Source organism: Crotalus tigris, unplaced genomic scaffold (genome assembly GCF_016545835.1).
Source record: "Crotalus tigris isolate CLP2741 ecotype Arizona unplaced genomic scaffold, ASM1654583v1 scf7180000018786.1720131, whole genome shotgun sequence".
In the NCBI taxonomy this organism is placed as follows: domain Eukaryota; kingdom Metazoa; phylum Chordata; class Lepidosauria; order Squamata; family Viperidae; genus Crotalus; species Crotalus tigris.
In genome coordinates, this window is record NW_024097201.1 from 617,624 (window position 1) to 645,207 (window position 27,584).

At 35.4% G+C, this 27,584-nt stretch overlaps 1 protein-coding gene across 50 annotated transcripts in view; it reads left to right on the forward strand.

Moving 5' to 3' along the window:
* Positions 1-27,584, forward strand: part of PTPRD (protein tyrosine phosphatase receptor type D) — a 478,865-nt gene that overhangs the window by 369,467 nt on the left and 81,814 nt on the right. For 22 of the 50 annotated variants that reach the window (XM_039356096.1, XM_039356097.1, XM_039356101.1 and 19 more), the window contains 6 exons: positions 362-571; positions 2,818-2,978; positions 3,723-3,737; positions 6,472-6,584; positions 11,923-12,042; positions 14,090-14,187. In XM_039356096.1, the coding sequence (XP_039212030.1) occupies positions 362-571; positions 2,818-2,978; positions 3,723-3,737; positions 6,472-6,584; positions 11,923-12,042; positions 14,090-14,187 (717 nt within the window). The remainder of the gene's footprint in view (positions 1-361; positions 572-2,817; positions 2,979-3,722; positions 3,738-6,471; positions 6,585-11,922; positions 12,043-14,089; positions 14,188-27,584) is intronic. The other 28 variants (XM_039356144.1, XM_039356121.1, XM_039356122.1 and 25 more) reach the window with 5 other exon arrangements.

Consider the following 27,584-nt stretch of genomic DNA (forward strand, 5'->3'; position numbering starts at 1 on the left):
TGTTACTAGAAGGGATCATAATGTTCAGTATTAAAACCTGTTTTGATTCTGATGAGGCTTTTTAAGAAGGTATGATATTCATTTAGATTTCTATATTTATATTTATTAAAAAAAATATCCTATTGAATGCAGTGAGGCATAGTCCTAGGTACATGTACATAGGATTACACAGAATCCTATGGTTTACAAAACCATAGTTCTTAAAACAGATTATGATTTACAAAATCCATGATTCTTAAAACTAGATTAATATTTTTTTATCATCTTGTGGTGTTAGTTTAATTTTATTTATAGTTATCTTTCCATTTTTTTTTTTTTTTTTTTTTTTTTGCCTCTCTCTTTTTTCTTTTGTACCCTAAAGCTACTGAAAGAGATAGCACGAAAACGCAGAAGCATTCGTTTGGGGAGAGAAGCAGATTTAAAGCCATATATTGCAGCACACTTTGATGTTCTTCCTACTGAGTTCACCCTGGGGGATAAGAAACAGTATGGTGGTTTTGAGAACAAGCAGCTCCAAAACGGCCAAGAATACGTTGTCTTTATTTTAGCTGTGATGGAACACTCAGAATCAGTAAGTTGGCTGCAGGTTTGATTCCCCCTCCCCCAAATGTAGCATTTAAAGACTCTTATCTCCACACAGCTCATATTTTGTCCATGTTCTTACACATTAAGAAATGGTTACATGTTTTGGATGACCTATGTTATAAGAATACTTTCCATCTGCATTTTAAACAATCTGGATTTATTTATTTATTTAATCTAATTTATATGGTAACACATCTTATACAAGGGGGATCTTAAACCAACCATTAAAAGCAAATACGAGGGCAATTCAGAAATAAACCTCCATTTGGTTATCAGTGACAGACACCTGCAGATACAGAACTTTTATTATACACATTAGAAAACTACAATATTACATTACTTTTCAACATAATCACTATTCAAATTGTGGCACTTGTCATAATGTCTTACAAAGTTTGAAATTACTTAGTAGTAGTTGCTTGGCATCAAATCTGGGCTATAGGGGAGGTGAACAAAAACATCCCAACAGAACTGCTTCAAAAGTTCTCGGGTGCATCTAGCAGTGTGCAGGTGAGCATTATGGTGAACCAACCCCACACTGGAAGTCAGCATGCCCCTACACTTGTTGTGGATGGCTGGCCTGAGTTTTTGTAACATTTTACAGTAGACTTCTGAATTGATGGTCGAACCACGCTCCATGAACTTCACTAGCAGTACTCCTTTGGCATCTTCACATTTGACGGGATTTTCTATGGCACCATTTCCGGTGTAGTGTTGGTTCACGATAATATTCACCCGCATACCACTAGATGCACCCAAGAATTTTTGAAGCAGTTCCATTGGGATGTTTTTGATCACCTCCCCTATAGCCCAGATTTGGTGCCGAGCGACTACTACTAAGAAATTTCAAACCTTGTAAGACATTATGACAAGTGCCTCAGTCTGAATGGCGAGTATGTAGGAAGGTAATGTAATGTTGCAGTTTTCTAATGTGTATAATAAAAGTTCTGTATCCGTGAATGTCTGTCATTGATAACCAAACAGAGGTTTATTTCTGAATTGCCTTTGTATAATCACTTAAAACAATTAAATATCAACATAAGTAAAACCAAGATTGGAGTTAATTAAGATGTCATATATGATGCAACCAATATATAGGTTCTCTACTGTTGAGAACCCCAGGCCTGATTGGAAAAAACATATTTTCAGGACTTTCTAAAAAGCCATAAGGGTTGGGGCTAATCTCACTACTTGGCTCAACACACAATGGAGCAACAAATGTGAACAACACTATTCTCTGCTTTTGCCTGTATTTAACTTTTCATATTGATACTCCATCATCAGACCATGATATGTGCATTTATTCTAGCTATATGGTATGTCATTTACATGTACATATATAGTTTGTCTCCAAATTGAAGGGATATTATACATAGTAATGACTGACTGCAACATACATTAAAGACATTGGCATAGAAAGTAATGATATGTGTAACTCTAAGTATTTCCATTTCCCAAAGTAAACAGTTGGTATCCTCATTTTAATCATTATAGTATATCTTCTGCTTTGCTTCTTGAAATATCTGATAATTACTGAGGCATGAATTTTTATATCTAATCGGTTCTCTTTCCTGTCTCAAAACACATTGTCCAGACAATGTTGTTCTTTATGAAACATTTTTGGAAAACAGGAATTAATCAAGAAATGCAAAGCTGACTTCTTTAATTACAGTATTTTGCCAATGATCAGCAGTGAAATGTAACAGAATTAGAAAATATTGTAATCAAAAGTAGAATTCCTGAAGTGATTTAAATAAATAATTGTACTGTTGTGCAGTTCATCTGTTTCATATGTTTGTTACACACTTGAATTATTTAATATATTTTTAAAAAATAAAAAAGGAAGGAAAAAAGGCTTTTGGGAAAGAAGAGCAGCCAATATTAACATTTCAATTTACAAGTTACATGGTTTTTTTTTCAAATTGGTTGTTAACCTGTCACATGTATTTACTTGGTTGGCTTTGTTGAATTTAATTCATTTTAGTTAAAGGCTTATTGTAATTGTTTTTCCCAGGTATACTGTTAATTGCAAAAAGTCTTCTTATTTTAATATTCTTTTACAATTATAGAAAAGGTATCCCTTCTCTACTTTTGTTTGAAAAGTCTTGCCAAGCTAAACCTTTAACTGTGAGAAGGAAATGAAGTTCATTGTGTCTAGTTCCAAATATATATGTAATAGAATGTCTTATATTCACCACTGTTTTATTAAGTTAGATTTTTGTCCCCATCCAGACCATGTTTGCAACCAGCCCATATTCTGACACAGTTGTATCAGTGGATCTTAATCCCCAGCCAATTACAGAAGAGGAAGAGGGTTTGATCTGGGTTGTAGGACCAGTCCTTGCAGTTGTATTTATCATCTGTATTGTTATAGCTATTCTACTTTATAAAAGGTAAGTTTACAAAATAGTGTACGTAGAAGGGCAAGGTTTAAATGTGTTAATTGTGTTGAAAATATTTTTAGATTAAAAAAGAAGCTTTCTTACATAAAGGACTCTTTTTGACATTGAATAAAATCAGTGTTTCATTCTTAACAGATGAAGTGATCAGCCAGGCTAGTCGGCTCTTCTAGATTTCTGTAAAAAATACATACAAGAGCAATAATTTCTCAGGAAAGAATACAATCTCATTGTCAGTGTAATTTTTTCCCCCTTGGAATCAAGAAGTAGGTTTTGCAATGTATGCTTTTGCTTGCCTTGTTTTAGTTTTATCTCTTATCAATTGACACTGCTATCTTTGTGCTATTTGTTCTTTTTGAGATTAATGTGTGGCTATATAAAATAGTTCCATGTTTGAGAATTGGCTGGGGGAAAAAATCATGCTTTCTATCAGGGAAAAAAATATATTCTTAAGAAAAAAGAAGAAGATGGATTTATTTGTTTTTTATAAGAGGCAGAGAAAGAAAAGGGAAGAAATGTGATAGATTATTACTTCGGTTTCTTTATTCTGATGAGATTTTTTTTTCATCTTTTCCTACAAATAGAGAATGTTTACATCAAATTCAGTAAGGTGTTAGTGACTACTAGATCTGTACCCTAATTGTGAAAGGACATTTTCTGTCATGGTAACCTATCTTGCCATTGGCCAACTAACATTCCACTTTTTTTCTCTTTTTTTTCTGCCGCTTAATAATGGAGCAGTAAACCTGACAGGTGAGATATTTTTAAAAAAAACTTGCTTTCCGTTTTCTCAGAAAAGAGAAAATGAGAAAACAGTTTAAAAATAGCTTGATTGAGTTTCCAAACAGAATATTTGTCAGTCTAAAGGAATCCAACCAAATGAACTGTTTGGAAAAGGAGGCACACTTGAAGTTTAAGGGTTTTTTTTTTCCCCAAAGGAAGATGAAAAATATAAAAAAACAATAAAGGCTAAACTGAAAAAAAATCTAAAAATAAATTCTTGTTCACTGCCCAGATACTCATTTTGTGAATTTAAGATTAAACTTGAAACTGGTCCTGGAAACCAATGTGCTCCGGTAAATATGTGTATGCAACAATTTACATGTTATACACATTCATACAGTATATTTGCTTAAAAGTCTGATCGAAATTGCACTCAAAAATAACAAATAACAAAGCCGAGGTGGCGCAGCAGTTAGAGTGCAGTACTGCAGGCTACTTTAGCTGGCTGTGTTCAGCAGGTCAGCGGTTCAAATCTCACCGGCTCAAGGTTGACTCAGCCTTCCATCCTTCTGAGGTAGGTAAAATGAGGACCCGGATTGTTGGGGGCAATGTATGTATGTATGTGTGTGTGTGTATATATATATATATATATATATATATATATATATATGGTCTTTGGTTGTTCGGGTTTTCTCCCACGTAAAATTGGAAGTGTCTTGGCGACGTTTCGACGAAGTCCCATTCGTCATCTTCAGGCTGGTGCTTTCAGCTTCGTGCCTCGAGGCACGAAGCTGAAAGCACCAGCCTGAAGATGACGAATGGGACTTCGTCGAAACGTCGCCAAGACACTTCCAATTTTACGTGGGAGAAAACCCGAACAACCAAAGACCTACATACAAATACCCGCGAAAACCTCAGAAAACAAATACACACACACACACACACACACACACACACACACACACACATATACATTGCTTACTGGTGTACACCGCTTAGAGAGTGCTTGCACTTAAAGCGGTATATAAGTCTCATAAATAAATAAATAAATAAATAAATAAATAAATAAATAAATAAATAAATAAATAAAAGAGAGGGCTAAACAAACTTACAGGGATTGAATTCAAAGCTACTGACTAAAAATTCCTGGCCTATAAAATAAGCTATCCCATTTATAAAATGAATGTATGCCTTCTACTATATCATCTATCCTTTCACATGCACACATGTGAACCGAAGAGAAAGAAGGAAACAAAATTACATGGAGATTAAATAAATAGACAGGGAAAGGCGAGGTGTTTAGAATTGAAATTCCCCTAAGACAGAGCAAGGTTGGGGGCTTCCTCCCTAACCTTGGACACAGCTAGTCATATTCTCAAAGGTGTCCCCCAGTAACAACATCAGAAGACATTTCAGCTTCGTATTAATTCACTTTTTCAACCACATCTTCACCGAAAAGGTGACCCCAATTTACAAGTATTTTTTTGAAAGAAAACATTCATCTCATTATCATATAAATATAGTATAAAAAATCAGGATGCCATAAAATAACACTCAGCATAGAGATTCTCTTCTTCGAACTTGCTTGTAAAAAAACCTGTTCAATCTTACATATTCACCTTTTGGGGTATTGCTAATGGTAGCATAAAACCAGCTTGCATCATCTTAAATAAAATGGTACAATTCAGAAAATGGAGCTGCAATGAAATTAGGCAACAGCCAATAGTTTGAACATGAGTCAAAATTCTTTTCTTTAAATAGTTTTAGAAAAGCTCCAAATTTAAGATGCTGTAAGATTCGGGATTGCAATAATCACTGGGCTCATTCCAGAGATTAAACATGTACAAATCTTATTGAAATCAGTGCACTTGTAAGATTTAATGGAAGTCTGATTGTTCTTAATTTTATCAGTATTCAGTCATATTTAATTATCTTTTGATTGTCCTAGATCAGGGGTGTCAAACTCAATTTCATTGAGGGCCGTATCAGCATTGTGGTTGCCCTTGGGGGGGGGCAGGTGGGTGTGGCCAGGGTGGGTGCAGCCTACTGGGTGGGCGTGGAGTGGGTGTGGCCTATGGGGTGGGAGTGGCCAGCTCTAAATCGTTCACGTCAAGGGTGCCTGTGGGGGCCTGGGCAGGAGTGGGACAGATCTGAGGGTCTCTGGCAGAAAGGGGTGGGACCAGGGCAAGCGCCAAGGCATGGTCCAATTCTTCATTCCTTACAAAGGGTGACACCTCCCCAGCATGCACCCAGGGGGCGGGGCCGATGCAGCAGGGGCTGGTTCCTCGCTGTTTCTAGACGGCCTTGTGGAGCTAAGACTGAATGCGTTTCAGCATAGATGGCCACCACAAAATTGTACATTGGTTCCCAGCTGGTCTGGGCCAGGGCCAAGGCAGTAGGGGCCGTTCCCTCAATGTTTCCAGGATGGCTTCGCGGGCCACATGAAACCATTTCGTTGGCCGCATCTGGCCCTTGGGCCTTGTGTTTGACATGTCTGTCCTAGATTCACCAAAAAATTAAATATATACAAGTTTCATAATAGATTATTCTATTAACATAATTGTGTCATTTTTATTGATGCGACACAACTTGATTTCTCTGTTGATCTTTTAAAATCCTAAGTGTATACCAAAAACAATATATTAGAACTTATATATTTATGGTTTGTTAGTATTGCTTTGGCAAGAGAGGTAGTGATGTCAATAATAAATAAGTAAGTTCTTGATTAATAACCTTAATTATTGTATTCACTTTCTCTATGCAGGAAAAGGGCAGACACAGACTCTAGAAAGAACAGTATCCCTAACAGTAAAGAAATTCCTTCACATCATCCCACAGATCCAGTAGAGCTAAGACGCCTAAATTTTCAAACTCCAGGTAATTTGCAAATATTCTGTTTTAATTATCTAAACAACCCATTGCCTAGGTGATTTTGGTGTTTCATAGTTTCATAGGAGTAAATACTGTATGAAAAAATAATAATTTATCTTTGACTGTGTTGCTTCTGTTGATTACTGAAGGCTCAGTTTGAAACATTTCTCTACTTCAAACTGAGCGTCTTTCCTGTTGGTTTTATGCTAGTGAAATGTACCAAATTAATCATATTTTGTCTTTAATTAATGTTATTTTTAGAAGTCCATAGTTATGAGATAGAGTAGTGGGGTATTTAATGTCATTCATAAATTAAAGATAATCATGTCCTCCTTCCCTCAAATGTTCCATGTACTGTCTTAATTAGAATCTCATTTTGATGAGGATTTAAAATTCTTTAAACATGTACAACACCAGAAGGAATGAAAAAAGCCAGAGGTAACAGAAAAACCTATTTAAAAGGCTCAAGAGAAAAAGAAAGTGGTTGGTTAAGAAATAACTACAGGTAGTCCTTGACTTACAACCATCCATTCAGTAACTGTTCAAAGTTACAAGGGCACTGAAAAAAGTGACTTACAACCATTTTTCACACTTAACAATCGTTGAAGCATCCCCATGGTCATGTGATCAAAATTCAGACTCCTGGCAACTGACTCATATTTACGACAGTTGCAGAGATCATGGGGTCACGTGATCTGCTTTTGTGACCTTCTGACAAGAAAAGTCAAGGAGAAAGCCTGATTCACTTAACAGCAATATTCCTAACTTACCTTTGGCAAGAAAGGTTGTAAAATAAGTCAGAATTCACTTAACAAATAATCTCACTTAGCAACAGAAATTTTGGGCTCAATTGTGGTTGTAAGTTGAGGACTACCTATTTATTATACCAGCACTGTAGCTTTCATTTTTTATAGAAATACAGTAACATTCTGTACTAAGTAAATTATGCTTTCTGTATTGAATAATTAGCATTGGATATCTGCTATGTGAATATATATTAAATATGCATACTGTTAAAGCCTACATTGCTTCTCTTATGCCCAGAAATCCATTTACTCATGCATGCTTATCACTCCATTATTTGCCTGTATGTAAACTACCGTTGTAGATCAAATCCTACAGGCATGACTTTTATGTTACATTAAGTAAAGCAAACAATACTTATATACAAAAGAGGTTTGAGATCAACTGCCTAACCCATGCAGCTCAGTAACACTACAAGCTGTATGTACTCTGGATTAAATCATCCAGAATGCACTTTATCTTGTCCTGAGTTTAACCTAAAATATGTTTTCTAAGAATGAGGACAATCTGTCTTCTCAGTTTCTCAAATTTAGTTTGTCTCCTTGACCTATTTTACTTTGATATGAGAATGTAAAAAGAATAATGAAGACATGGTAATGAAAAATAGTTAATGTCAAAGGAAAGTAAAAACCAAAATTGCAACAAATAATTTGTTAAACAGAATTGCACACAACTGAACAACAATCAGCAACAGTTGGAATTATTGCAGCTTTGAATTTAATGATCGTTTCATAGTTTTCTAATTTTATCTTATCTCATGTTTCTATAATAAATGTCAGTAGGGCAGGAAATTCAACATAATTTGAGATTTTTAAAATCTCATACCACTTTGAGACTTTTTAATGGGAAGTAATGTACAAATGTTTTCAATGAGTAAATCAACACAATGCCTTCTCCTCAGTATTCCTCCAAATAGTACCTCTGTTTTTAACAGAATGAATTGAAAATCTCTTTTCAGACATTAAGAAATTCACTTAACCAACATATGAAAAGGGAAAAGGAGAATGCAGTCAGTAAATTTGCCCTTTGTTGTTCTTTGGCACAGTAAGCCAAATGTAAGCCAAATGTAAAGGCATCTCTGCCCATTTCAATAGGAACAAGGTCCAATCTACTACTACTACTACTACTACTACTACTACTACTACTACTACTACTACTACTCTTCTCCTTCTCCTCCTCCTCCTCTTTCTCTTCCTTTTCAGATATTGGTTTATATTGGCTTCAATTGTCTGAATAGAACTATTATCCTAGTAAAAGGGCATGGCAAGCCAGCTGATTTGTGTCTATTCAAAAATATCTAAGCTGGATCCAGCTTTGTATTCACAGAGAATATAGTTGAGACCATATTGCAGTGGTAGATATCCAAATTTTCATTCTTTCTTTTGCAATTTTGTGTGATATTTATGACTACAGGAAGAAGAATTTTCAAATAATTTTCTCAGTCTCTTCCGTGAGAGAAATCCTCACTAAATTTTGGAACATACTATGAAATGCAGCTTTTTCATTATTGGAAGTTATATCCATTATAAATTATAGGAGTTTGAACCCATTATAATTGAAAATAACAATTCAAAAAGAAACATTGCAAAAGTTGGTGTAGAAGTAACTAGAATGTTTTCATATTCTTATATTTGCAGCATCACAACTGTAATTTAATAAAAAAATTCAAAAAACCAAAAAACCAAAAGAAAAGCTCATTTGTAAAATTTTATGTTATTAATTAATAAACCTATTCTTAATATTAAATCAATATCAAATGAATCCAGGAGCAGTAGGCTTGAGACTATACATATTGGCGCAGTCATCTCTTGATGCCTAGACTATTCCTGCCTAGACTACATGCATACAAAAAGCTTGATTCAAATGTAAGCTGTGTCAGGCGAAGGCAATTTCTTTTTGCCTTCCTCTTAAACTAAAACCATGATCAAATCCTTGATCAGATATGATGATTGTAGCATTTCTCTTACCTTATTTTGTTTCTTCCAGTCGTGTCCATATGCAAAGTCACTTGTGTAATGAGCAGATATCAAAAGATGTAAAATGGGGCACATATGGCAGATTTCTCTCATTCTATCGATCATTCCTTGCAATTGGGGAATTAATAGGAACAGGCAGGTGTCCATTTTTTGGACACGTTCATTCTCTGAGAGTGACAAATATAAAGTCTTAATCTGTCCGTGATGTTACTCTACCTGTTTCTCTTTCTTGTAAAAAAAAAGAAAGAAAAGAAAACACCTGTCAAAAGAGCAGTGCTGAATGAAGCCAGAGGGAGAAGCCAATGCTGCTGTGCCATGGGGGCCTATTTTTTTACCCAAGTTTGATGGTCTTTTGAGAGATGACATGTATATAAGCAATTTAGATAACATTTGACCTATGTATTGCAAAACCCTGATCAGGCAGTCATCTCTATGGAACCAGATGTTCTCACACTCTATTTGCTCTCAAAACTAAAGTAGCCATTAAGGGATCTCCCTAGCAACCTGAATGAAAGGGAGCATCCTTGCAGCAACCAAAAGTGGCCAATGAAAAGTGGTCAGAACCTAGCCTTTGCCCATGTCAGAATCTGTGTTTATGGGAAGCATCTCTGATTGTTCATACAGCATACGCTGATAAGGTTAAAGGTGATGTAGTTTATAAAAGAATTTAACACAACATTATGAGGATATTTTCTGAAAATATGTCAATAAGGAGCTTAACCCCAAGAGATGATGTAATTTATTAAACTCATCTTCAGTGAACATGTTCTTAAGGTTTATTTGCTTTTTTACTTTTGTTCCCCATGGGAAGCTGAGCAAATGTGAATATTTAGCATTTTTAATCTTTAGGATGAATGTCAAGAATGCTACGACTGCTCATGTGCTTTTGTTCGCATATGTCATAGCTTCTTTATGTGCATTATAAAATTGCCACTTTCTTCAGAAGCACATACCACCAGAAAATTAGATGTAACTAGTAACTGAAAAATTTTATATCTCTAATATACCTGGGCAAATGGGATGCTTGACAATGAAATCTGATACATGCATGTTTTTGTATTGTGTGGCTTGCACCAGGGCTACATAATTTCCATCTCTGTGTTGTTTGATTTATTTTTTTTTCTCATCTCTCTTTTAATATAATGGGGCAGTATGGAGGGAAGAAAACATTGGCATATGCTGTTCCACCCATATCTGTTAATAAAAATGCTCTTAGGATACATTGTCATGCAAATATGCATCAGCAGTGGATGCTTTCCAGATTCATAACATCAAGCCATCTGTATTCTACACTATTTAAGTTAAAATGGACTCTTGAATGCAGAAGCCCATTACTAGTTGAAATTTCTTGACCATGCTGAGGACAATATTTGGCCTTCAGCTGCAGTTGTATAGCAAAAAAAAAAGCAATTTCATTTTCAAGTTAATAATAAATATAGCAATACTCATCTGTATGCAGTATGCTTTAGAATGTATAAATGATAAACAAATAGTGGGTATGAAATAAAAGGTAGAGAATTAAGAAGAGAAAGAAGAAAAGGAAGGAAGGAAGGAAGGAAGGAAGGAAGGAAGGAAGAAAGAAAGAAAGAAAGAAAGAGAAAACCACACACACTTGTACTACTTTTCTATTTATTTCCTTTGATGAGATTATTGTGAAATTTAAGAAAAGGCATTCATTTTATATAATTTATAAACATAATAATAATCAGATGGTTGATTCAAGAAGTGGTTCAGTTTTCTTCTTAAATAAAGTTTATTTATTTATTTATTTATGAGACTTATATACCGCTTTAAGTGCAAGCACTCTCTAAGCGGTGTACACCAGTAAGCAATGTATATATATATATTTACATTGCCCCCAACAATCTGGGTCCTCATTTTACCTACCCCGGAAGGATGGAAGGCTGAGTCAACCTTGAGCTGGTGAGATTTGAACCACTGACCTGCTGAACACAGTCAGCTAGAGTGGCCTGCAGTACTGCACTCTAACTGCTGCGCCACCTCGGCTCTTCTGCTTAAACAAGTGAACAAATTGTGTACCACATTTTGATAAGAATCGAATGTCTCCCTGTAGAAGGATGATGCCCATATAAATAGCAAAATACAGAAGGAATTCTTGCCTTAGATGTTTCAATATGGATACAATAAAAACAGTTAAAATCATGGAACGTAATTTTAACATCTTGGACTACTTATCTCTACTAAAGAATGAGCACCATTGAAAATTCTGTTATTTCCATATAAGCCTGCATTTGAGGCTTATTATTTATAATTGATCTACCGGTAGTATTTCGTACCAATGATATCTCGGTTTTCAATAATATAAAATTGAATATTGAGATCCAGTTCTACAATAATATGATCCACTAATATAGCTGTCTGGTTCTGTATGTGAACAAATTAGAGTAGTCTGACCTTTCTGTCTCTTTCTCAGCTCTGAATGTCCACGTTGTATTGTGCATGCAGAATAGTATCTTGGTCTCTGTAAAAAAATTGACTTAATATGATGGTGTACTGCTGTTACTAATTTCTTTCCCATTTCCAATTGGCTTTACTTTTTACAGCTTTGAGCAGTAATTCAGTCCCCTACGCCTCCCTGATTGGCTCTGTGTCTTCCCTCTCTAGCCAAACTACCACTCAATCCTTATATGATAATAACTCTCTCCCACGATTCGCTCGAAAAGGTCTAAACATCTTTGTCTATTATTTTCTCTGTTCACTGTTTTAGATGTTCCATTATTCAACTTCCATTTCTGAATAAGCCTAGCATTTTCTTGTGCCTTTTTTTTTCTTTCTATATTGTGTCACTGGGATGCTCGATCTGGATTAAAAATGTGTTGGCTATTTCAAAAAACAAACCACCCAGATTAAATATTCCATGTGAAGATATGAGAGATATTGAAACATCTTCCAAATTAATAAAAATATTGTTTATTTTCCTTTCTGAAAGTAGTTTCCATAATGTGTGGGCTTCATACGCTTACCAAACAATCAAAAGAACCGTTATGTATCTAATTAGTTTTGCCACATCATATTACCTTCCATAGTGCTGTCTTCAATGCCACCAGCAGGATTTAAATGACATGCTGGTGATGACCTTTCCTTCATTAAGCCAGGAGTTCTGTAACCCTAGTAAGAACATAGCAAATGTAATTTCTATCTTTATATTATCATTTCCTGATAATGACACATAAAGCTGTGTAGCATCATGCAAACTGGCTTTTGTAGAATACATCTTTCAAAGTTGTAGTGGTGAAACAGCCTGGCCTGTGGAAAATATGGCTTCCAGCTTGAGCCCCCCACTCCTCCTTTCAGTTGCCATCTTTCTTTTGTTTACACATAATGTCCATACATCTGGGGTTTACTAGTTTAAAAATCTAGCCAATTTTATGTCTCCCTAGGCAAGCTTACAATATGGGAAATACATTGAATGGGTGAAAAAATCAGCCCCCATGAGCAGTTGAAAAAATATACCCATTTGAGCAAATACTTGTGGATTTGCTAAAATCTTTAGCTGGCAGATCATGCTAGTTGACCCCATTTCACCCCTTTACCCTGTCTCCAATTTACCCTGTTGCTTTTCTATTCCATCTCATCCCATTCCATCCCTTTCCTGTCCCTTCTCAATGTTCACTGTTTTTCCATCTGTAGACAAAGATGTTTACACCTGAAGTAGATTGTAGGTAATCTCTGGGGGTTGATAAAGGGACAGGATTGAGATCTTTATCTTTTCTCTGAGAAAGTGGGGTGAACTGCATGTTTGTGTTTCACAAAACTGATTCTGTACAACCCCTGCCACTACAATCTGCTACTAGTGGAAACATTTTTGAAGCTTTAAATGTTTGATGTACAATCTTGCCTTTATTGACTGTTGTCTATAAACTGCATTGCATGTTTACTCTGACTATCCCTAGCTGCATGTGAATGTCCTAAATTTTTTGTAACATGTTTCGAAAAAATCATTAGATTATTCTTTGCCTTAATCAGCTTCTCCAATTCTTGAAATACAATAATTATTTTAAGAACCAAGCTATTCATTTATTTCATTTCATTCAATTTTATAATTACACATGAGGTTTTTTTTTTTCCCCTCCCCTGTTTTATTTTTGAAATCTCTTTTTGCAGGACCAAGTTTCTCTGGTTACCCTGGTAACCTACATTCTTCAAGTTAGTTTTCCTCATAAGTTATTTTCTCTCAACTATTTAGGACTCTTTGATAGCTTTCTCCTTGCCCTCGATTCACATTCTGTTCACCTAAGTCCAGCACCATTTCCATTTCACACTGTTCAAGACAAGGGGTTATATATGACATTACGAGTCATTATTCAAACAAAAATAAACATAATGTCTAACTATTTCATTCTTTGCACTTAGCTAACTTCATTAAGCTTTGGCATAATATATGTGTATGTAAATATATATATATATTTACATTATTATTATATATATAAATATATATATGTATATATTCATTCTAACACTAGAGAATGGTTGTTTGGTGAAATTGCTTGATTTTTTTTTTAATTTTGTTTAGTAATCTGGCTTCAGAGCTCCTCTCTTCAGAGCATGTGTTGCTTTGAGTGACTAAACTATATGCCTGCTTCTATCACCTTAAAACATCTGTACTATTTACACATTTTATAGACATTTCAATTGCTATATTTTAAAATTTGAATATTAGTACTTGTCTTTCATTATTTTTCAATTTCATCTTTTTTTCTACTTTAACAGGTATGGCTAGCCATCCACCAATACCTATTTTGGAACTTGCAGATCACATTGAAAGACTGAAGGCAAATGACAACCTGAAATTTTCCCAAGAATATGAGGTAATGACCCCCAGGTTTCTCAGGGGTTGATTCACTGATAATTTAGAATGACTATATTAATGGGTTGGAATAAACTCTCAGTAGATACTTCTCTCCATAAATATAAACATAAATTAATGTAATTAAAATAGAAGTCAGACAAATTTTCAAGTAAGATTGAATTCCTAAACAAATGGTATAGCAAGCTTGCTGAATAGAGTAAGATTTCATCATAGGTATTTTAGCATTAATAATGCTTCATTATTTTCATGCTATTATGAATATTTAAAGCAAATTCTTAAAAGTTAGCATTTTCTCCCAGTAGATATTTTCAATAAATTAATAACTTGTTTGGATAAGAAAGGATTTTAAATCTCTTTGGTAGACATTCTGTCCAAATCAGTGTCTTTTATCATTGAAATATAATATAAATAGGTAGGAAAAAGAAAAGGGGAGGGTGGAAGCATCCTGGGAATTGGGTAAATGAGAGCAATTGAAAGAAGTGACTTAGATAACAATAGCATGGTATCTTTTTCTTTTAGTATCAAGAAATACTTGAAAATATTTAATTCTTACATGCCATTCTAAAATTTTAAAAACTTAGAAATTCAGTGTTAACCACTTCAGGAATAAAATCCTGAAATAAATGCCTAACAAAGAATAAGAAAAAAAAATTCACAGCGTGTTAGTATTGAATGGATAAGACAGTTAAATTCAATGCAAGTAAAAATAATATATAAATACTTTGGGCAGAAAGAAATGAAAAGAAAATTCTTACATGGTAATTTTATTTTGTTATATGTGTAGCTTAATTTATAATTCCATAAGAATTTAAGTAATTAATTCAGAATTGGGCTGGTTCACAGAGTAAATGTTGCCTATTGGTATAGTTATTATTACCTCACTGTTCATTAATTCATGAGTTACACATTGTAATAGTATCATGGGAAGCTATTATGAATTACCTTTTAATATCCCATGGATTATCACTCCCAGGATGCACACAAACATTGAGAGATCATTCGCAGTAGATGTGGCTGAAGACAAGAGAGCCACATCCATTAAGTTACGTTAATTATTGCTGGTTCCTGGAAAGCACAATATGTATGGGAAGCATGCAGAATTCTGACGGATTTTCCCCCCTTAAGAGCAGTTCCACGCTGGACCATGTTACTAGGGAAGGTGGAGCTTCCTAATTGGGTGGTCAGCAGTTTTCCAAGCTGCTACCCAATGACTCTTCCATTGGAAAGCATTAGCGGATTTTTTTTCTCCATATTTTTTTTCCTCTACAGTCCCATCTAGTCTCATCCTACACTGAAACTCTTTTTCTGACTTATTGCCTCCACCAAATTTAGTCCCATTCTGTTCTTGGGAAATCCTGTTAATAAACAGACATAATCCCAAGGCTCTTTGTGTAATTTTATTTCTAACATTCCATTGTATCGGGGGGGGGGAATGAAAGAAAAGAGAAAACCCAAATATTCAGAGAAAATTCTGCTATAATATGTATAGCTAGTATTGTAGTGAACAATAAATACTTTTCAATGCTGTGGTTTATTTCTGATAATTGTGACAGGTGAGGAATTAACCAGAGAGCACTTAAGACTTTAAAAGGTCCATGTCTTACCTTGTAACATGAGTTATCTGCTAGGAGAAGAAAGAGATCCCTGTAACAAACCAGAATGTGAGTATCATAGAATTCCACAAGTCAGAACAAAGGTCAAGATTAGCCAAAATAAAGAGCTGGGACCAACTCCAGCTGTTTGGAGGGCAAGGCCTTGGAAGTTGCTTTTATATAGCCCCAGAAGCTGGCATGTTTTGAAGGGAACAAAAACATTATGTTTCTCTTTTCAAGGTAATGTGCTGATCATCTCCTTGCTTAGCCCTTGGTAGGTACAAGATGTTCTTCAATTAGGTACCCTCCAGAATACACCTGCCCATTACCTGAACTTAGTCTTGTTCAGACTCATGCCCTATGAAGCTGCCATAAGGTAATGATCTGTCAGATCTGCCTGTTTAGCCTCTGACTTGAGATTCAAGCAAAACTGTAACTTCACCACCCAGGGCATAGCATATTGAAACCTGTTGATTTCACACCCAAGAAGGAAAGGCATTGTCCTCAATAAAGATAAAAAGGACTAATTGTGGCAGAATCTGCAGCTAGAGTGAGCAGGTGGAGCTAAGAAAATGTCTAGCTTAAAATCCCTGCAGGGAAAGAAGCAATGGAAACCTGAAACACCCTCCCCCCCCCAAATTCCTGGAACCCTTATCTGGTTGTTCCCAAGAGAATGCACTTCCTATAAATAGGGGAATAGCAATAAAGAAACTTCTCTGATCAGCTCACAGTGTCATCCTGTTTCCTTGCATCGGACATCATTAAGTAACAGTTTTGTTGTCCTTATTGTGCCCCAGAATTTGCTGCTTGATGCAACCACATTAATGCATTTAACAGAAGAATACAGTTTGCATGAAGTTACTGGAATGGCAATACTTATTATGCAACTTTCTTCAAGCAATTAAGTACTGAACTGTTAGGTTCTTTCTGAAACAAACAAATTCTGCAAATTATTACTAGAAATAACAGCTGCTAACACTAGAATACTAGTACTCCTTATAAGCAATAGCACAATGACATTTTTGTCAGCTGGCTCATCTAGCATCATAATAATATTATCATGTTCAACCCTATTATAAAATCCTTTAAATTCCAAGATACAAAATTATTTATTCTAAAATATGGGTAGTTTAACAGCTTATTAATATATATTTATGCTTTCAAGCTTTCAAAATACCCTTTCAATGCTTTGAAACCAATGATTTTGAAACATACTGTCAGGTGACACTGACAGAATGCAAATAAATTAGTACTCTATATCTATTAAGCATGGATGCCTCCTTTATTAGGAATAGTTTGATAGAAACTTTAATAAATGTTGCCTTTGGAATGCAGTTCTATTTGACCTTTACATAAATATTTCAGTCCGTAGAATATAAATATCTAATATCTTAAGCAAGATACATTTAAATAGCAATTGTATATTTATTTTTACAGTACCTATGTTCAGTTGCTTATCATGTAATGATTCGGTGTTAGATAAGGTCTTAAGCTTTGTCTGAAAAATAATCTCATTACTGTCAAAAATGAAAATGCAGCTTTAACATTCACTAAATTATTTTGACTTGAAGGTCACGTTAGGGTTTAAAGTGACACTTAACACAATTAGTCAGAGATTTTATGCCAATTTTATGTAATTATTTAGTGTTCACAGTCACAGAGATCATGCAAACTGTGTATTTCATGAGGCATTTGCTGGTACTCATTTATTTCCTTTATATGAACTTCACAATGTTGTTCTGCACAGTATAAATTTCTAAAGTTATCTATACTTCCTTTTGCTGTCTGTTCCAAAGTATATAGAATAAATTGTCTAAACCAGCAGCCCCCAACCTTTTGGGCATCAGCAACCAGTGCATGGAGAAAGGTTTTTTCCACGGACCAGAGTGGGCATTTTATGTCTGCATCTCAAGGATGGGGTTTTGCTTGTTTGTGCGGCTTGTTGCTGGCATGCCATGGACTGATGTTGGTCCACGGACTAAGGGTTAGGGACCCATGGTCAAAACATCTAAAGATTATCAAATAAGTTTGATAAAATAAAAGGTGCTATTTTTGGTAAAACAAAAGATTCCATCTAACAAAGGCTTTCAAGCTTTTTCAGGCTAACTTTAATTTTAAAAAATCCCAGAACCTTGATCAAGAGGCAAAGGTCTAAAGATAGAAATTTGGCAATAACACTATAACTTGTACACATTGTCATTTATGTATCAAATGTATATATTTAAGTAATTTGAATTTTACCAAAATGGATGCTCCAATTACCACCCTGGAAAGTTCCTTTGTTTATTATTTTGAAGTATGAAAAACAAACTGATATTGTGAATGTAAAATATTTCTAATGTACAAAGATTAAAAATTGAATTTCAAAATTACTTGGGATATTAATATATCATCCAAACAAATCAGTATACAATGACTGGGATTAGATTGCTTTTCCTTAGAAAAAATTGCAATGGACACCCTGAGTATCCTTCTTCCTGCTCCTCTTGCTCCTATGGAAAGCCATCAAGATTTCCATGAAAAACAGTTTGAAAAACCCTAGGCTATAACTTATTTTGGAATGTCTTTGATGTTTGGAAATTTTTTTAAGTTTTAAAAGAGATTTGACTTTGGTGTAGAAAATTCTTGTTTGAAGAACATAACTCCTTTGGAGAACTGGAGTTAGATACATAATTCTTTGAATCCGGTACAATCTCTAGTCTGCTTGAGTGATTCTAAAAATCTAAACATAAAGGGAAAAAAAGTCATAGAAAACTTAAAATAAACCCAATAAGAATGGCACAGTAAAAGTCATATATGAAAATATATCAGCCTCAGGTTAGCTAAAATGAATTATGACTAAGGTTCTTTGAAACAAATGGAGTATAACATAGACATGATTAATTGTTCAGTTGGATCTTGATTATGATTAATTTCAGTTGGACTCAAGTCAATAACAAATGAAAATTGTCAGTTATGAATTACTGCATTATCTGCCAAGAAAATACTGCAATATGCACCCAGAGATCATAAAACTACAAGCCTTGTGAACCCAAGGCTTTCTACCTGCCATCTAAAATGACAAAAGAAGTGTCATAGCTAGATGTGATATAACTACAGAGGACATTCCTAAAGGGTTTCTGCTAAATCTTCAGCTGAAGAGGTAATCTCCATAGTAGTGTTGTTTAATGGAAGTAAGAGAGAGAAGATAATAAACAAATGCAACTGGTGATCAGGATCAAAAGTTGATGAGGACCCATGGTTTTATTGACATGACTGTAGCGGAGAACTATAGATAGCACTTCATGCTGCTTGTTAAATTATATCATCGTCCATTCTCACAAGGCATATTTCCAAAATATTGCTTTTCTCTCTTTCTCTGTTCTATATCCCTTTGATTGCCACTTAATAGTAGTAGCCAATATAAAAAGTCGCACAATATATACCATGTATGTGTGTGTGTGTGTATGTGTGTGTGTGTGATCTTGAGTGTTTTTTGATGCACCCTGTTGGCCCAAATATGGAAGGAAGAAATCTTTTGCCTATATTAGCTCAGTCTAGAGCCGTCCACAGGCAGGCAGTCACTACTGCAACATCGTTTATATTTCCTAAATTTTGGGATTGCTAACAAAGAATTAAGGGGGACTCGGATAGCTATTTCAAGCTGATTAGCTTTCATCTTCCCTCCCTGATACAGCTGGCAAAGTGAGAAAGAGCCTGTGTCTTAAGGTCAACAAAGCTGCCTAATGTGCAACAAGCCCAGGTTCAAATCTCAGAAGGGTATGTCTGGCTGATGAGAGCTAATTAGGAAATATGTGTGTGTGTGTGTATGTGTATAAGTGTATATGTATATATGTATGTATAATAAAACTAAAGAAGTTTTTTGCAACAAAGAGGAGCACATATGAAATTACATCTGTGTGGGTTGCAAGGCTTATATGACATAGGTAGGCCCAGCTTTAGAGTGGTCTCTCAAGTCTCAAGAACTCTCAAGAAGCTGCATTGAAAACATTGACCATTCTCAACTGCAGCTTCTTAACAATTGGAAAAGAGCTGCTTCATAACAAGTACCGGGTGATGTGAAGTTCCTTTTATAAGTGTGGGTTTGGAGTAAGTAGTTTTTGTTTTGTGCTTTCAGGTCAGTGTTGACTCCTTTCAGAAAAAGTTTGCTATTGTCTCTCTCCTAGGGCTGAGAGGGAGTGACTGGACCAAGGTCACCCACCCAACCTCATCCCTCAGAGAGGATTAGAACTTGTAGTCTCCCAATTTCTAGCCTGATGCTTTAACCACTGCACCAAAGTGGCTCTATCTTAGAAGTATATACCCAGCCCTAATTCATAGTGCTTAAGCCCATGATCTACTTTGTGCCCTCTATGTTTTATAGATAACCCTATTTAAGAATTAGGCTTGACATTAGTAAAACAATACATCGTAATGACTTGGAAATGTATGTCTGAAATTTAGCAATTCTCCAGAAACTTTTGATTAGTGGATCTCAGTTCTGTGGTCTTCAAAGCAAAATCTGCTCAACAGAGTTATGCTGAATTACTGCAGGTGCAGTGTTTGAAAGGAAGAGAGGCAAGGCAAGAGAGGAAGATTGGGAACAGACAAACAGGCAATTTGCAGAGAGGAAGAGGGGAGAGAAGGGACATGAGGCACCAGTCTTGTCCTACTAGGTTGCTGTTTTAGAATAGGGTAAACCTTAACTGGATGGATAGTTCAACAAGCACACTTTTCCTGCTGCCATTTTCTTACACTGAAAATTTAATGTCCAATTATGTATAATTAGTTTTCACATGCTTCTGATACAGTCTCAATGCTAAATATGGTCTGAAGCAGATTTTTTATGATCTTGTATCATACAAAGCACAGCCTTATGTCAAATATGTTCTAAATATTTGATTTGAGAACCCATTTTTTGGAATGGGCATTTTTTTTTTATCAGAAACAGCCATAAATTCAAGTCAGTTGCCAAGCACCTAAAACATGATCAAATGACTGTGTCAGAACTTTGAATTTGGGTACCTTTTTGGAGGTCCATCATAACTTCAAATGATTACTAAGTGACTGGTCATTAAGCAAGGATTACCTCAGCACAATAATAAAACTACTTCACTATAATTCTTACTTCATTGGCAGCGGTCTCTACAAATGTATACAATACAATGGCAAGTCCTATAGGGATCTTTCTGAATATTGCTGTTTTCTGATTTGGGCTTGATTCTCTTTGTACTTTTGTTTCAGAGTTACATAGCTGCATATATGAATATAGGTATACATACAATTAAAATCAGTGACTTGTTAATATATTCCCCATTTTGTTTTCAAATGGACAAATGGCTTTGTATACAAGGTAAGATCCTTGTGCATATCTGTATGCAAAGGGTGTAACTTACAGTTTCCTTTTTTCTCGCAAAAGCTCCCATGCGCCTATTACTCCACTGTGAAAAGAATAAGTGAATGTACAAACTGTCCCAGAGAGACTGAAACATAAGGAAAAAGTATGCATTAACCTAGCTGCCAAACTGCAGTACATCATTTTAATGGCTCTGCTCATCCAGTTTTGCGCTGTCCATTAAGGCAGTTCTTTGCGTTAACATTTAATGTTGGTGAAGGTGAAATCGTGTTCCTGGCTCTGCACCAAGCTGCTGTAACCCTAGTAGATTTACTAAAAATTTGTCAGCCTCAATTACTGAATCATCAGATTTGTGATGGGTGACATAAATAATTTACTAAGTGAATTAAATTTTGAGGTTTTATTTTGAAATACTAATTAGCCAACCTAAGCAGCTTAATAACCTAAAGCAGAGTTTTAAATAAGGACATCACCTTCTCCTCAAATCATTTCATGAAACCATTCTATGCAACAGTTTACACACAGAGCCTTTCCAATCTGTATTCCATGTTCCCATCAGCTATAAAGGAGTCTATTGGTAAAAAATGGATTTGGATACAAAGAAATATGCATACTTCAGGCTATTTTGCCTGCCTCCTGTTGCTTTGTACTCCTGAAGAGAATAAGGTGAAATGGAATGGAATGAAATGCAACCTAGCAGGTAAAGAAAATGGCATAAACTATCCGTTTTCACCTGTACAAATTTGTATTTTAACCCAAGACATTATCCACAAAAATTCAACAATGCTCTAGTTAGTTAAAATATTTTTTTCCTAAGTATTCTAAATTAAATCAACTAAAAATAACAATCTAAATAGCTAAAGGCACTTTTAAAGCACATCACAAACACACCAAGTTAAAAAAGCTTCATTCCCAGGCTGTACTAGCAGCAAGATGTCATGATTAAAAAACAAGTAAAGTGACATGTAAACAATTGTACTATGTTTTTTGTAATTAGGATATGGAGTACATGAACATATTGCAGGTTCCTATTCATTTCTAAATGATTTTCTTGCCTGCTATGAAAATAAAGTAAGAGTGAAAGAGTGACTTTTCTTTTGGGTTTTAATTACAGAAGCTTCTCGGTAATGGCTATGCAGTATATCATGTCAGGATGACAGATTGGACCTGTTGTATTATTAAATTCCTGAGGAATGCTGTTGCTGTGTTTTCTATAGTTAGGATATATACGCTATAGTACACGATTTCACTTTAAAAAAAAAACAATTCTTGATGAATAAGATGCTGCTGTAGAAAATGAAGTATTTTATCCTTCAGTCAGTATCTGAATAATCCTACTACTTAAGCTTCAAGTGATGTGGTTCAGTCATAGAGTAGAAGGCCCACCAAATTAGAAAAAAAAATATTTCTGTAAAACCTTAGGCAGAAAAGTTATCATAGTAGACAATATTGAATTAGCAAGACCAGGGTTAGGGTTTTAACACATTGTATGTGTTAATCCAGACATGCATATGTGCATGCATATATATATATGGCTTTCTGTACAGTCAGATAAGCAGTATGTCCATTGGGCCAGAAAAGTTAATCATCTCTTTATTTATTTATTTCATAAGGCATAACAGAATACAGCATTGAGTTGTTTTATTTATGCTGCTGCTTCTTGCTGGGAAATCCTTGTAAGGTCCAGCAGCCAGAATGTGTGTAGACCATTCAGTTGTGACACATTGCCTGTGGTGCATCATGAGGAGGCTATTCTACATTGCACCTGTGTCATCACTATGTAAGGTGAAGAAGCCCCAAATATCTTTAGAAAAGAAATGTACATCTGGAAATCTAAAAGCACTATATTTCACATCTGTTTAATAGGATCTTGAATCAATAAATTAAATATTAAATTGGCTCTCAATGTTAGTCTCCCCTTCAAACTGCCTTTCTTATCCCAAATCATATATCTAATTGCTCTTCTACAAGTGTTATGTCTGGCTAGCTGGCTGGCTATCTATTCAGTGTTCATATTCATATTCAAGTTCATATTCAATGTATTTTATACAAACCAAGGAAGTAGTTACTTGGGCACTACTGTTAACTAGGTTAACAGTAAAATGCAAAAACCTAAACTTATCTTAGATTTTCCCCTTGTGTTTTTAAGTGGAAGGTTTTAGGAAACTTTCCACTTAGACAGACTGGGAATTATGTAATCAATTTCTGGAGCTGGAATCACAGCCCCCAAGAAAGAATGGGCTTTGAAGGCCTATCTCTAGTATTAGAAAATGCTGATGCCCTGAATTGAAAGGCTAATAGCCTTCCTTCCTTCCTTCCTTCCTTCCTTCCTTCCTTCCTTCCTTCCTTCCTTCCTTCCTTCCTTCCTTCCTTCCTTCCTTCCTTCTGCTAACAGCAGTTATCTTTTGCTATTCCTGTCTGCCTCAGTATGCAGCAAAATGCTCATGGCTACATGAGAATTAAAATTTTAGGACACTGATTTAGGAGTAATTCCATTAATTTCAAAAGGATTCGCCTCTCAGATATGCATAGGATTCTGGTATAAAATTGAGCCAATATTAATTGGGTTCTTATGTCAGTTTTGGTTGTTATGCTTGAAGCCTCTTACCTGTTGATGAATGGGATGATTGTCTTTGGAGTCCTTTTTGCTTTTCACTTATGTAAAAGGGAAAATCTAAAAGGGTAAGACAAGGATTTTACATGAAAACGTTTGTATTCTTGGAGAATATAAATGCTAATGTATTCAGATCATTGCTATCCTCCCTTTCTGTGAATCTTGTGTTTCCAAACCTTTTGAATAAAAATGCTGGAGAGAGTAGCAAGCATCTTTACCTAAATGCAAGAATTATGAACTGATAACCTTCCTGAAATTTTTAATAGGCCTGAGACTGATGAATACAGGAATAAATACATACTTTTTATTATTGTGTTCACTGTGGTCACCCTTGCCAGATTTGTAAGCATGAGAAATACAATCCTCTCTCATAAGTCATCTTTTACTTCCTGATGCTCAAGACTTAACATAGGAGAAAAATGAAATTCTATTGGCAACCTGCCATGGTAATGTATTAACATTCAAGTATTTAGCATTCATGTTTTGCTAATGAACTATGCAGATCTCAAGCAATTGGCAACTTTCCTGAATAGAAAATCGCATCTTATTATGGATTCATCTGAAAAATGAAATTCACATAGCAATAGTTGACACTAGTAAAAGAGGGTCAAATTATTCATTTTCATTGGTAGTTAATGACTTTCCAGATCCCTACCATCTATTCATTTTGACATTTACTAACATCCTTATTATTTTGCTCCTTGTATAGTATGATATAGAGCGGCGTTTCTCAACCTTTGTGTGACAGCAACCCCCGTCACACGGACGCGCCGCGCATGTGCGGCACGCCACGCATGCGTGGCGCCGCCCCCATGTGCGGCACACATGTGCGACGCCACCCCCATGCCCGGCACGCATGCACAACGCCACCCCCCATGCGCGGCATGCATGCGTGGTGCCCCCCATTCGCAGCGTGCATGCATGGCGCTGCCCCTGAGGGGGAAAATGGCGGATCGCATTGTTTGGCGACCCCCGTAAAATGGTTGTTCGACCCCAAATAGGGTCACAACCCATAGGTTGAGAACCGCTGATATAGAGGATACTCTTCTTCCCCAAAAATACTTGTGTTTAAGCAGTGTTGAGTGCTGAATCCATATTCGGTTCTCAGCTGCAGAGGCCTTTCGGAAAGGCCTCTGACTGCGAAATGCAGGCCGGAACTTCATTCTCAGCCACAGAAGAAGTGGACCGGCTGGGCAGGGCTGTCGGTTTCACCACTGCAAGGTGAGTGGAAAAGACCCCCGCCCAGAAAAATAAGACTGGTGCCTCTTTTGGAAGAAAAAAAAAAAGACTAGATCTTATTTTCAGGGAAATATGCTATTTTCCTTAAGCCATTTGCTGATAGTTGTTTAAATAAATGCCATTCCTTACAAATATTCTCTAAATCGCATAAACCACAACATCAGAGAGAAAAACATATATCATAACACTCCCCACAGTATAGTAGTTTTTCTGTATGTAGAAAGAATTTTACTTAGTTTGGGACCCCTGTCCCAGGAACATTCAAGAAACAAGCTTTCTAACCTCAGTCTTGTCCTATACTATAAGTCAAGGACCACAGTGCCTGGTTAGATATGTGCACATAACAAATTATAAATATTAAATTTGGTATACTTTACATCTTGATTTTATTGCAAAAATTAAGTATAATTTTGGATTAGGTTTCAGATAGCAGTTGATTCCTTTGTAAGTGTAATATTAAAATTCAATTAAGTTCTTGGAGCTTAAATAGCTTTTCATTTACACTATTCACGCAATTGGCAGCGGAAAATGTTCTTTTTATGTTGTTGAGACAAATGATGCCTTCTTATTGATGTTGAGACAACACAATATTATAAGTAAATTGTCCATTTCTCCCAATTGGGAGGTTAGGAGTAGAGTTCTGATTGCAAATACTTCGTTGGTTTTCCTTGAAGCATAGAAAATCTTTACCTTGAGAAGTGCTCATAGAGGTATGTTGGCCGGTGCTTAGGATTGCTTTAGAGTAGTCTGATGAACTCTAACTATTTGGGGTCTTCCTCAGAAGATAAGGTGGTATGAGGGATTAAGAATGAGTAAACTGCCAAATGTTAATTTCTAATCTACCAACCTTTCAGACCTAAGCAATATTGCTGCTTCCATGTAAAGAAATAGAGGGCTGGAACATTGAGATGTACCAGATTTCAGGTTTGGAATCCTTAAGTGTAGTACTCTTTAGACAGAATCACCATGAGTGCCAATTAAACTGGGAAAGATCAGCTGCTGACTTTTTCTTCTTCTTAAGGTTGTACATCTTACAATCAATTTTGGAACTTAAGATATGAACTGTTTTTCTAGAACTATCAAATCTTCCTTGCGTTATGGCTTCTCTTTTAGCCTGACTGGTCTTACGTCTGGTATAGCATTTACTGAGTTTGGAAAATTCTTTGCTCTAGCACAGGGATCTTCAAACTTGGCAACTTTAAGACTTGTGGACTTCAACTCGCAGAATACCTCAGCCAGCCCAGTCTACAAGTCTTAAAAGTTGCCAAGTTTGAAGACCCCTGCTCTAGCATTTCAGGTAGATTGATTGACCTTGGTTAAATGACCCTTCTTTTTCTTTTTGATCCCCAGATCTCTATGGTGTAAAACACTCTTCAAAAACTTTTATTTGAAAACTAAAGTACATGAAGATGAAATTATTCATAAAATAGATAGTTTTGGGTAAACAATGGTGTTGATTTCCTTTATCCTTATTGAATTAAGTTTTCTTTCACGTCTTTTAGTTGGCTAGTAGATCTATTATATTTCTCTGCCTTGCTGCTATAATGTACTTTATTATGTGGTTTTTTTAGTGTGGCAAATACTTTTTCAAAGAAATTACTGTAGTTCAGTGTAATACAACTAAATTTTCTGAAGAAATCCAATTGCTATGTTAATGGTAATTTTACTGAACGTAGGTTTTCAGAATGAATCTACTAGGAATTTTATTTAAGTGTCCCTCATTTAAATTTTTAGAGTACTCATTAAAACTATTATCTCTTGAGTTATTCATCGGTTATCTATTTTTCACATTGTAGAATGTTTCAGCCAATATAATTTTGTTCTTTGTTCCAGGCTGATTATTTAGATTGAGGCAGTGTAGATTAGTTCTTTTCTCCCTAGACGGATCTTTGTTGGAACATGAGGATCCTACCAGCATGGAAGAAAAAGAGAAGCAATATTATCAATGCACAATATTGTCATGATTTTGCATAAAGTCAACTTTTATGCTCCAAGACAAGCTTTCATATATTTTTACATAGTTTAAAACTAACAGGAGCTTCAGAAAATAAATAATCCATTTACAACAAAAACTAAGATTTCTGCTAGTGATTCCACAGTCCCAGAACCAAAATTTATTATTTTTTGTAATAGAATTTATAATTTTTTGTAAAAGAAACCACAGTTCTAGTCAGAAAAGAAAATGGCAAATTTCAAAGCACCCAGAAAAATAGTAATTGTATATCATTTTACCAATGGAAGCAACATAAAAAGGTATCCAGTGATTTCAACTACTTCTGATGCATAGAGACATTATGTGATACAGTATATGACTGCATTTGTCTAGTATCAGATGGAAAATAGTTGAGGGCATTAAAAGAACTCAAGGTTTTAAAATAACAGGTTAGCTGGCTACACCAGATGTTTACTTTAATCTCAGCATTTGATAGTTTGAGGAAACAGTCACTAGATCAGTTTTTCAGTTGTAGGACCAAGGCACACTGTATACAGTGTTCTGAAGCTTTCATGGATAAGACAAGCTCTTGTGAAAAACCATGTGATAAGGTCTTTATGTGAATTATAAATCTGCTGAATGCAATGCATTTAAATAAAATATTTGCTATGTTCTTATTTTG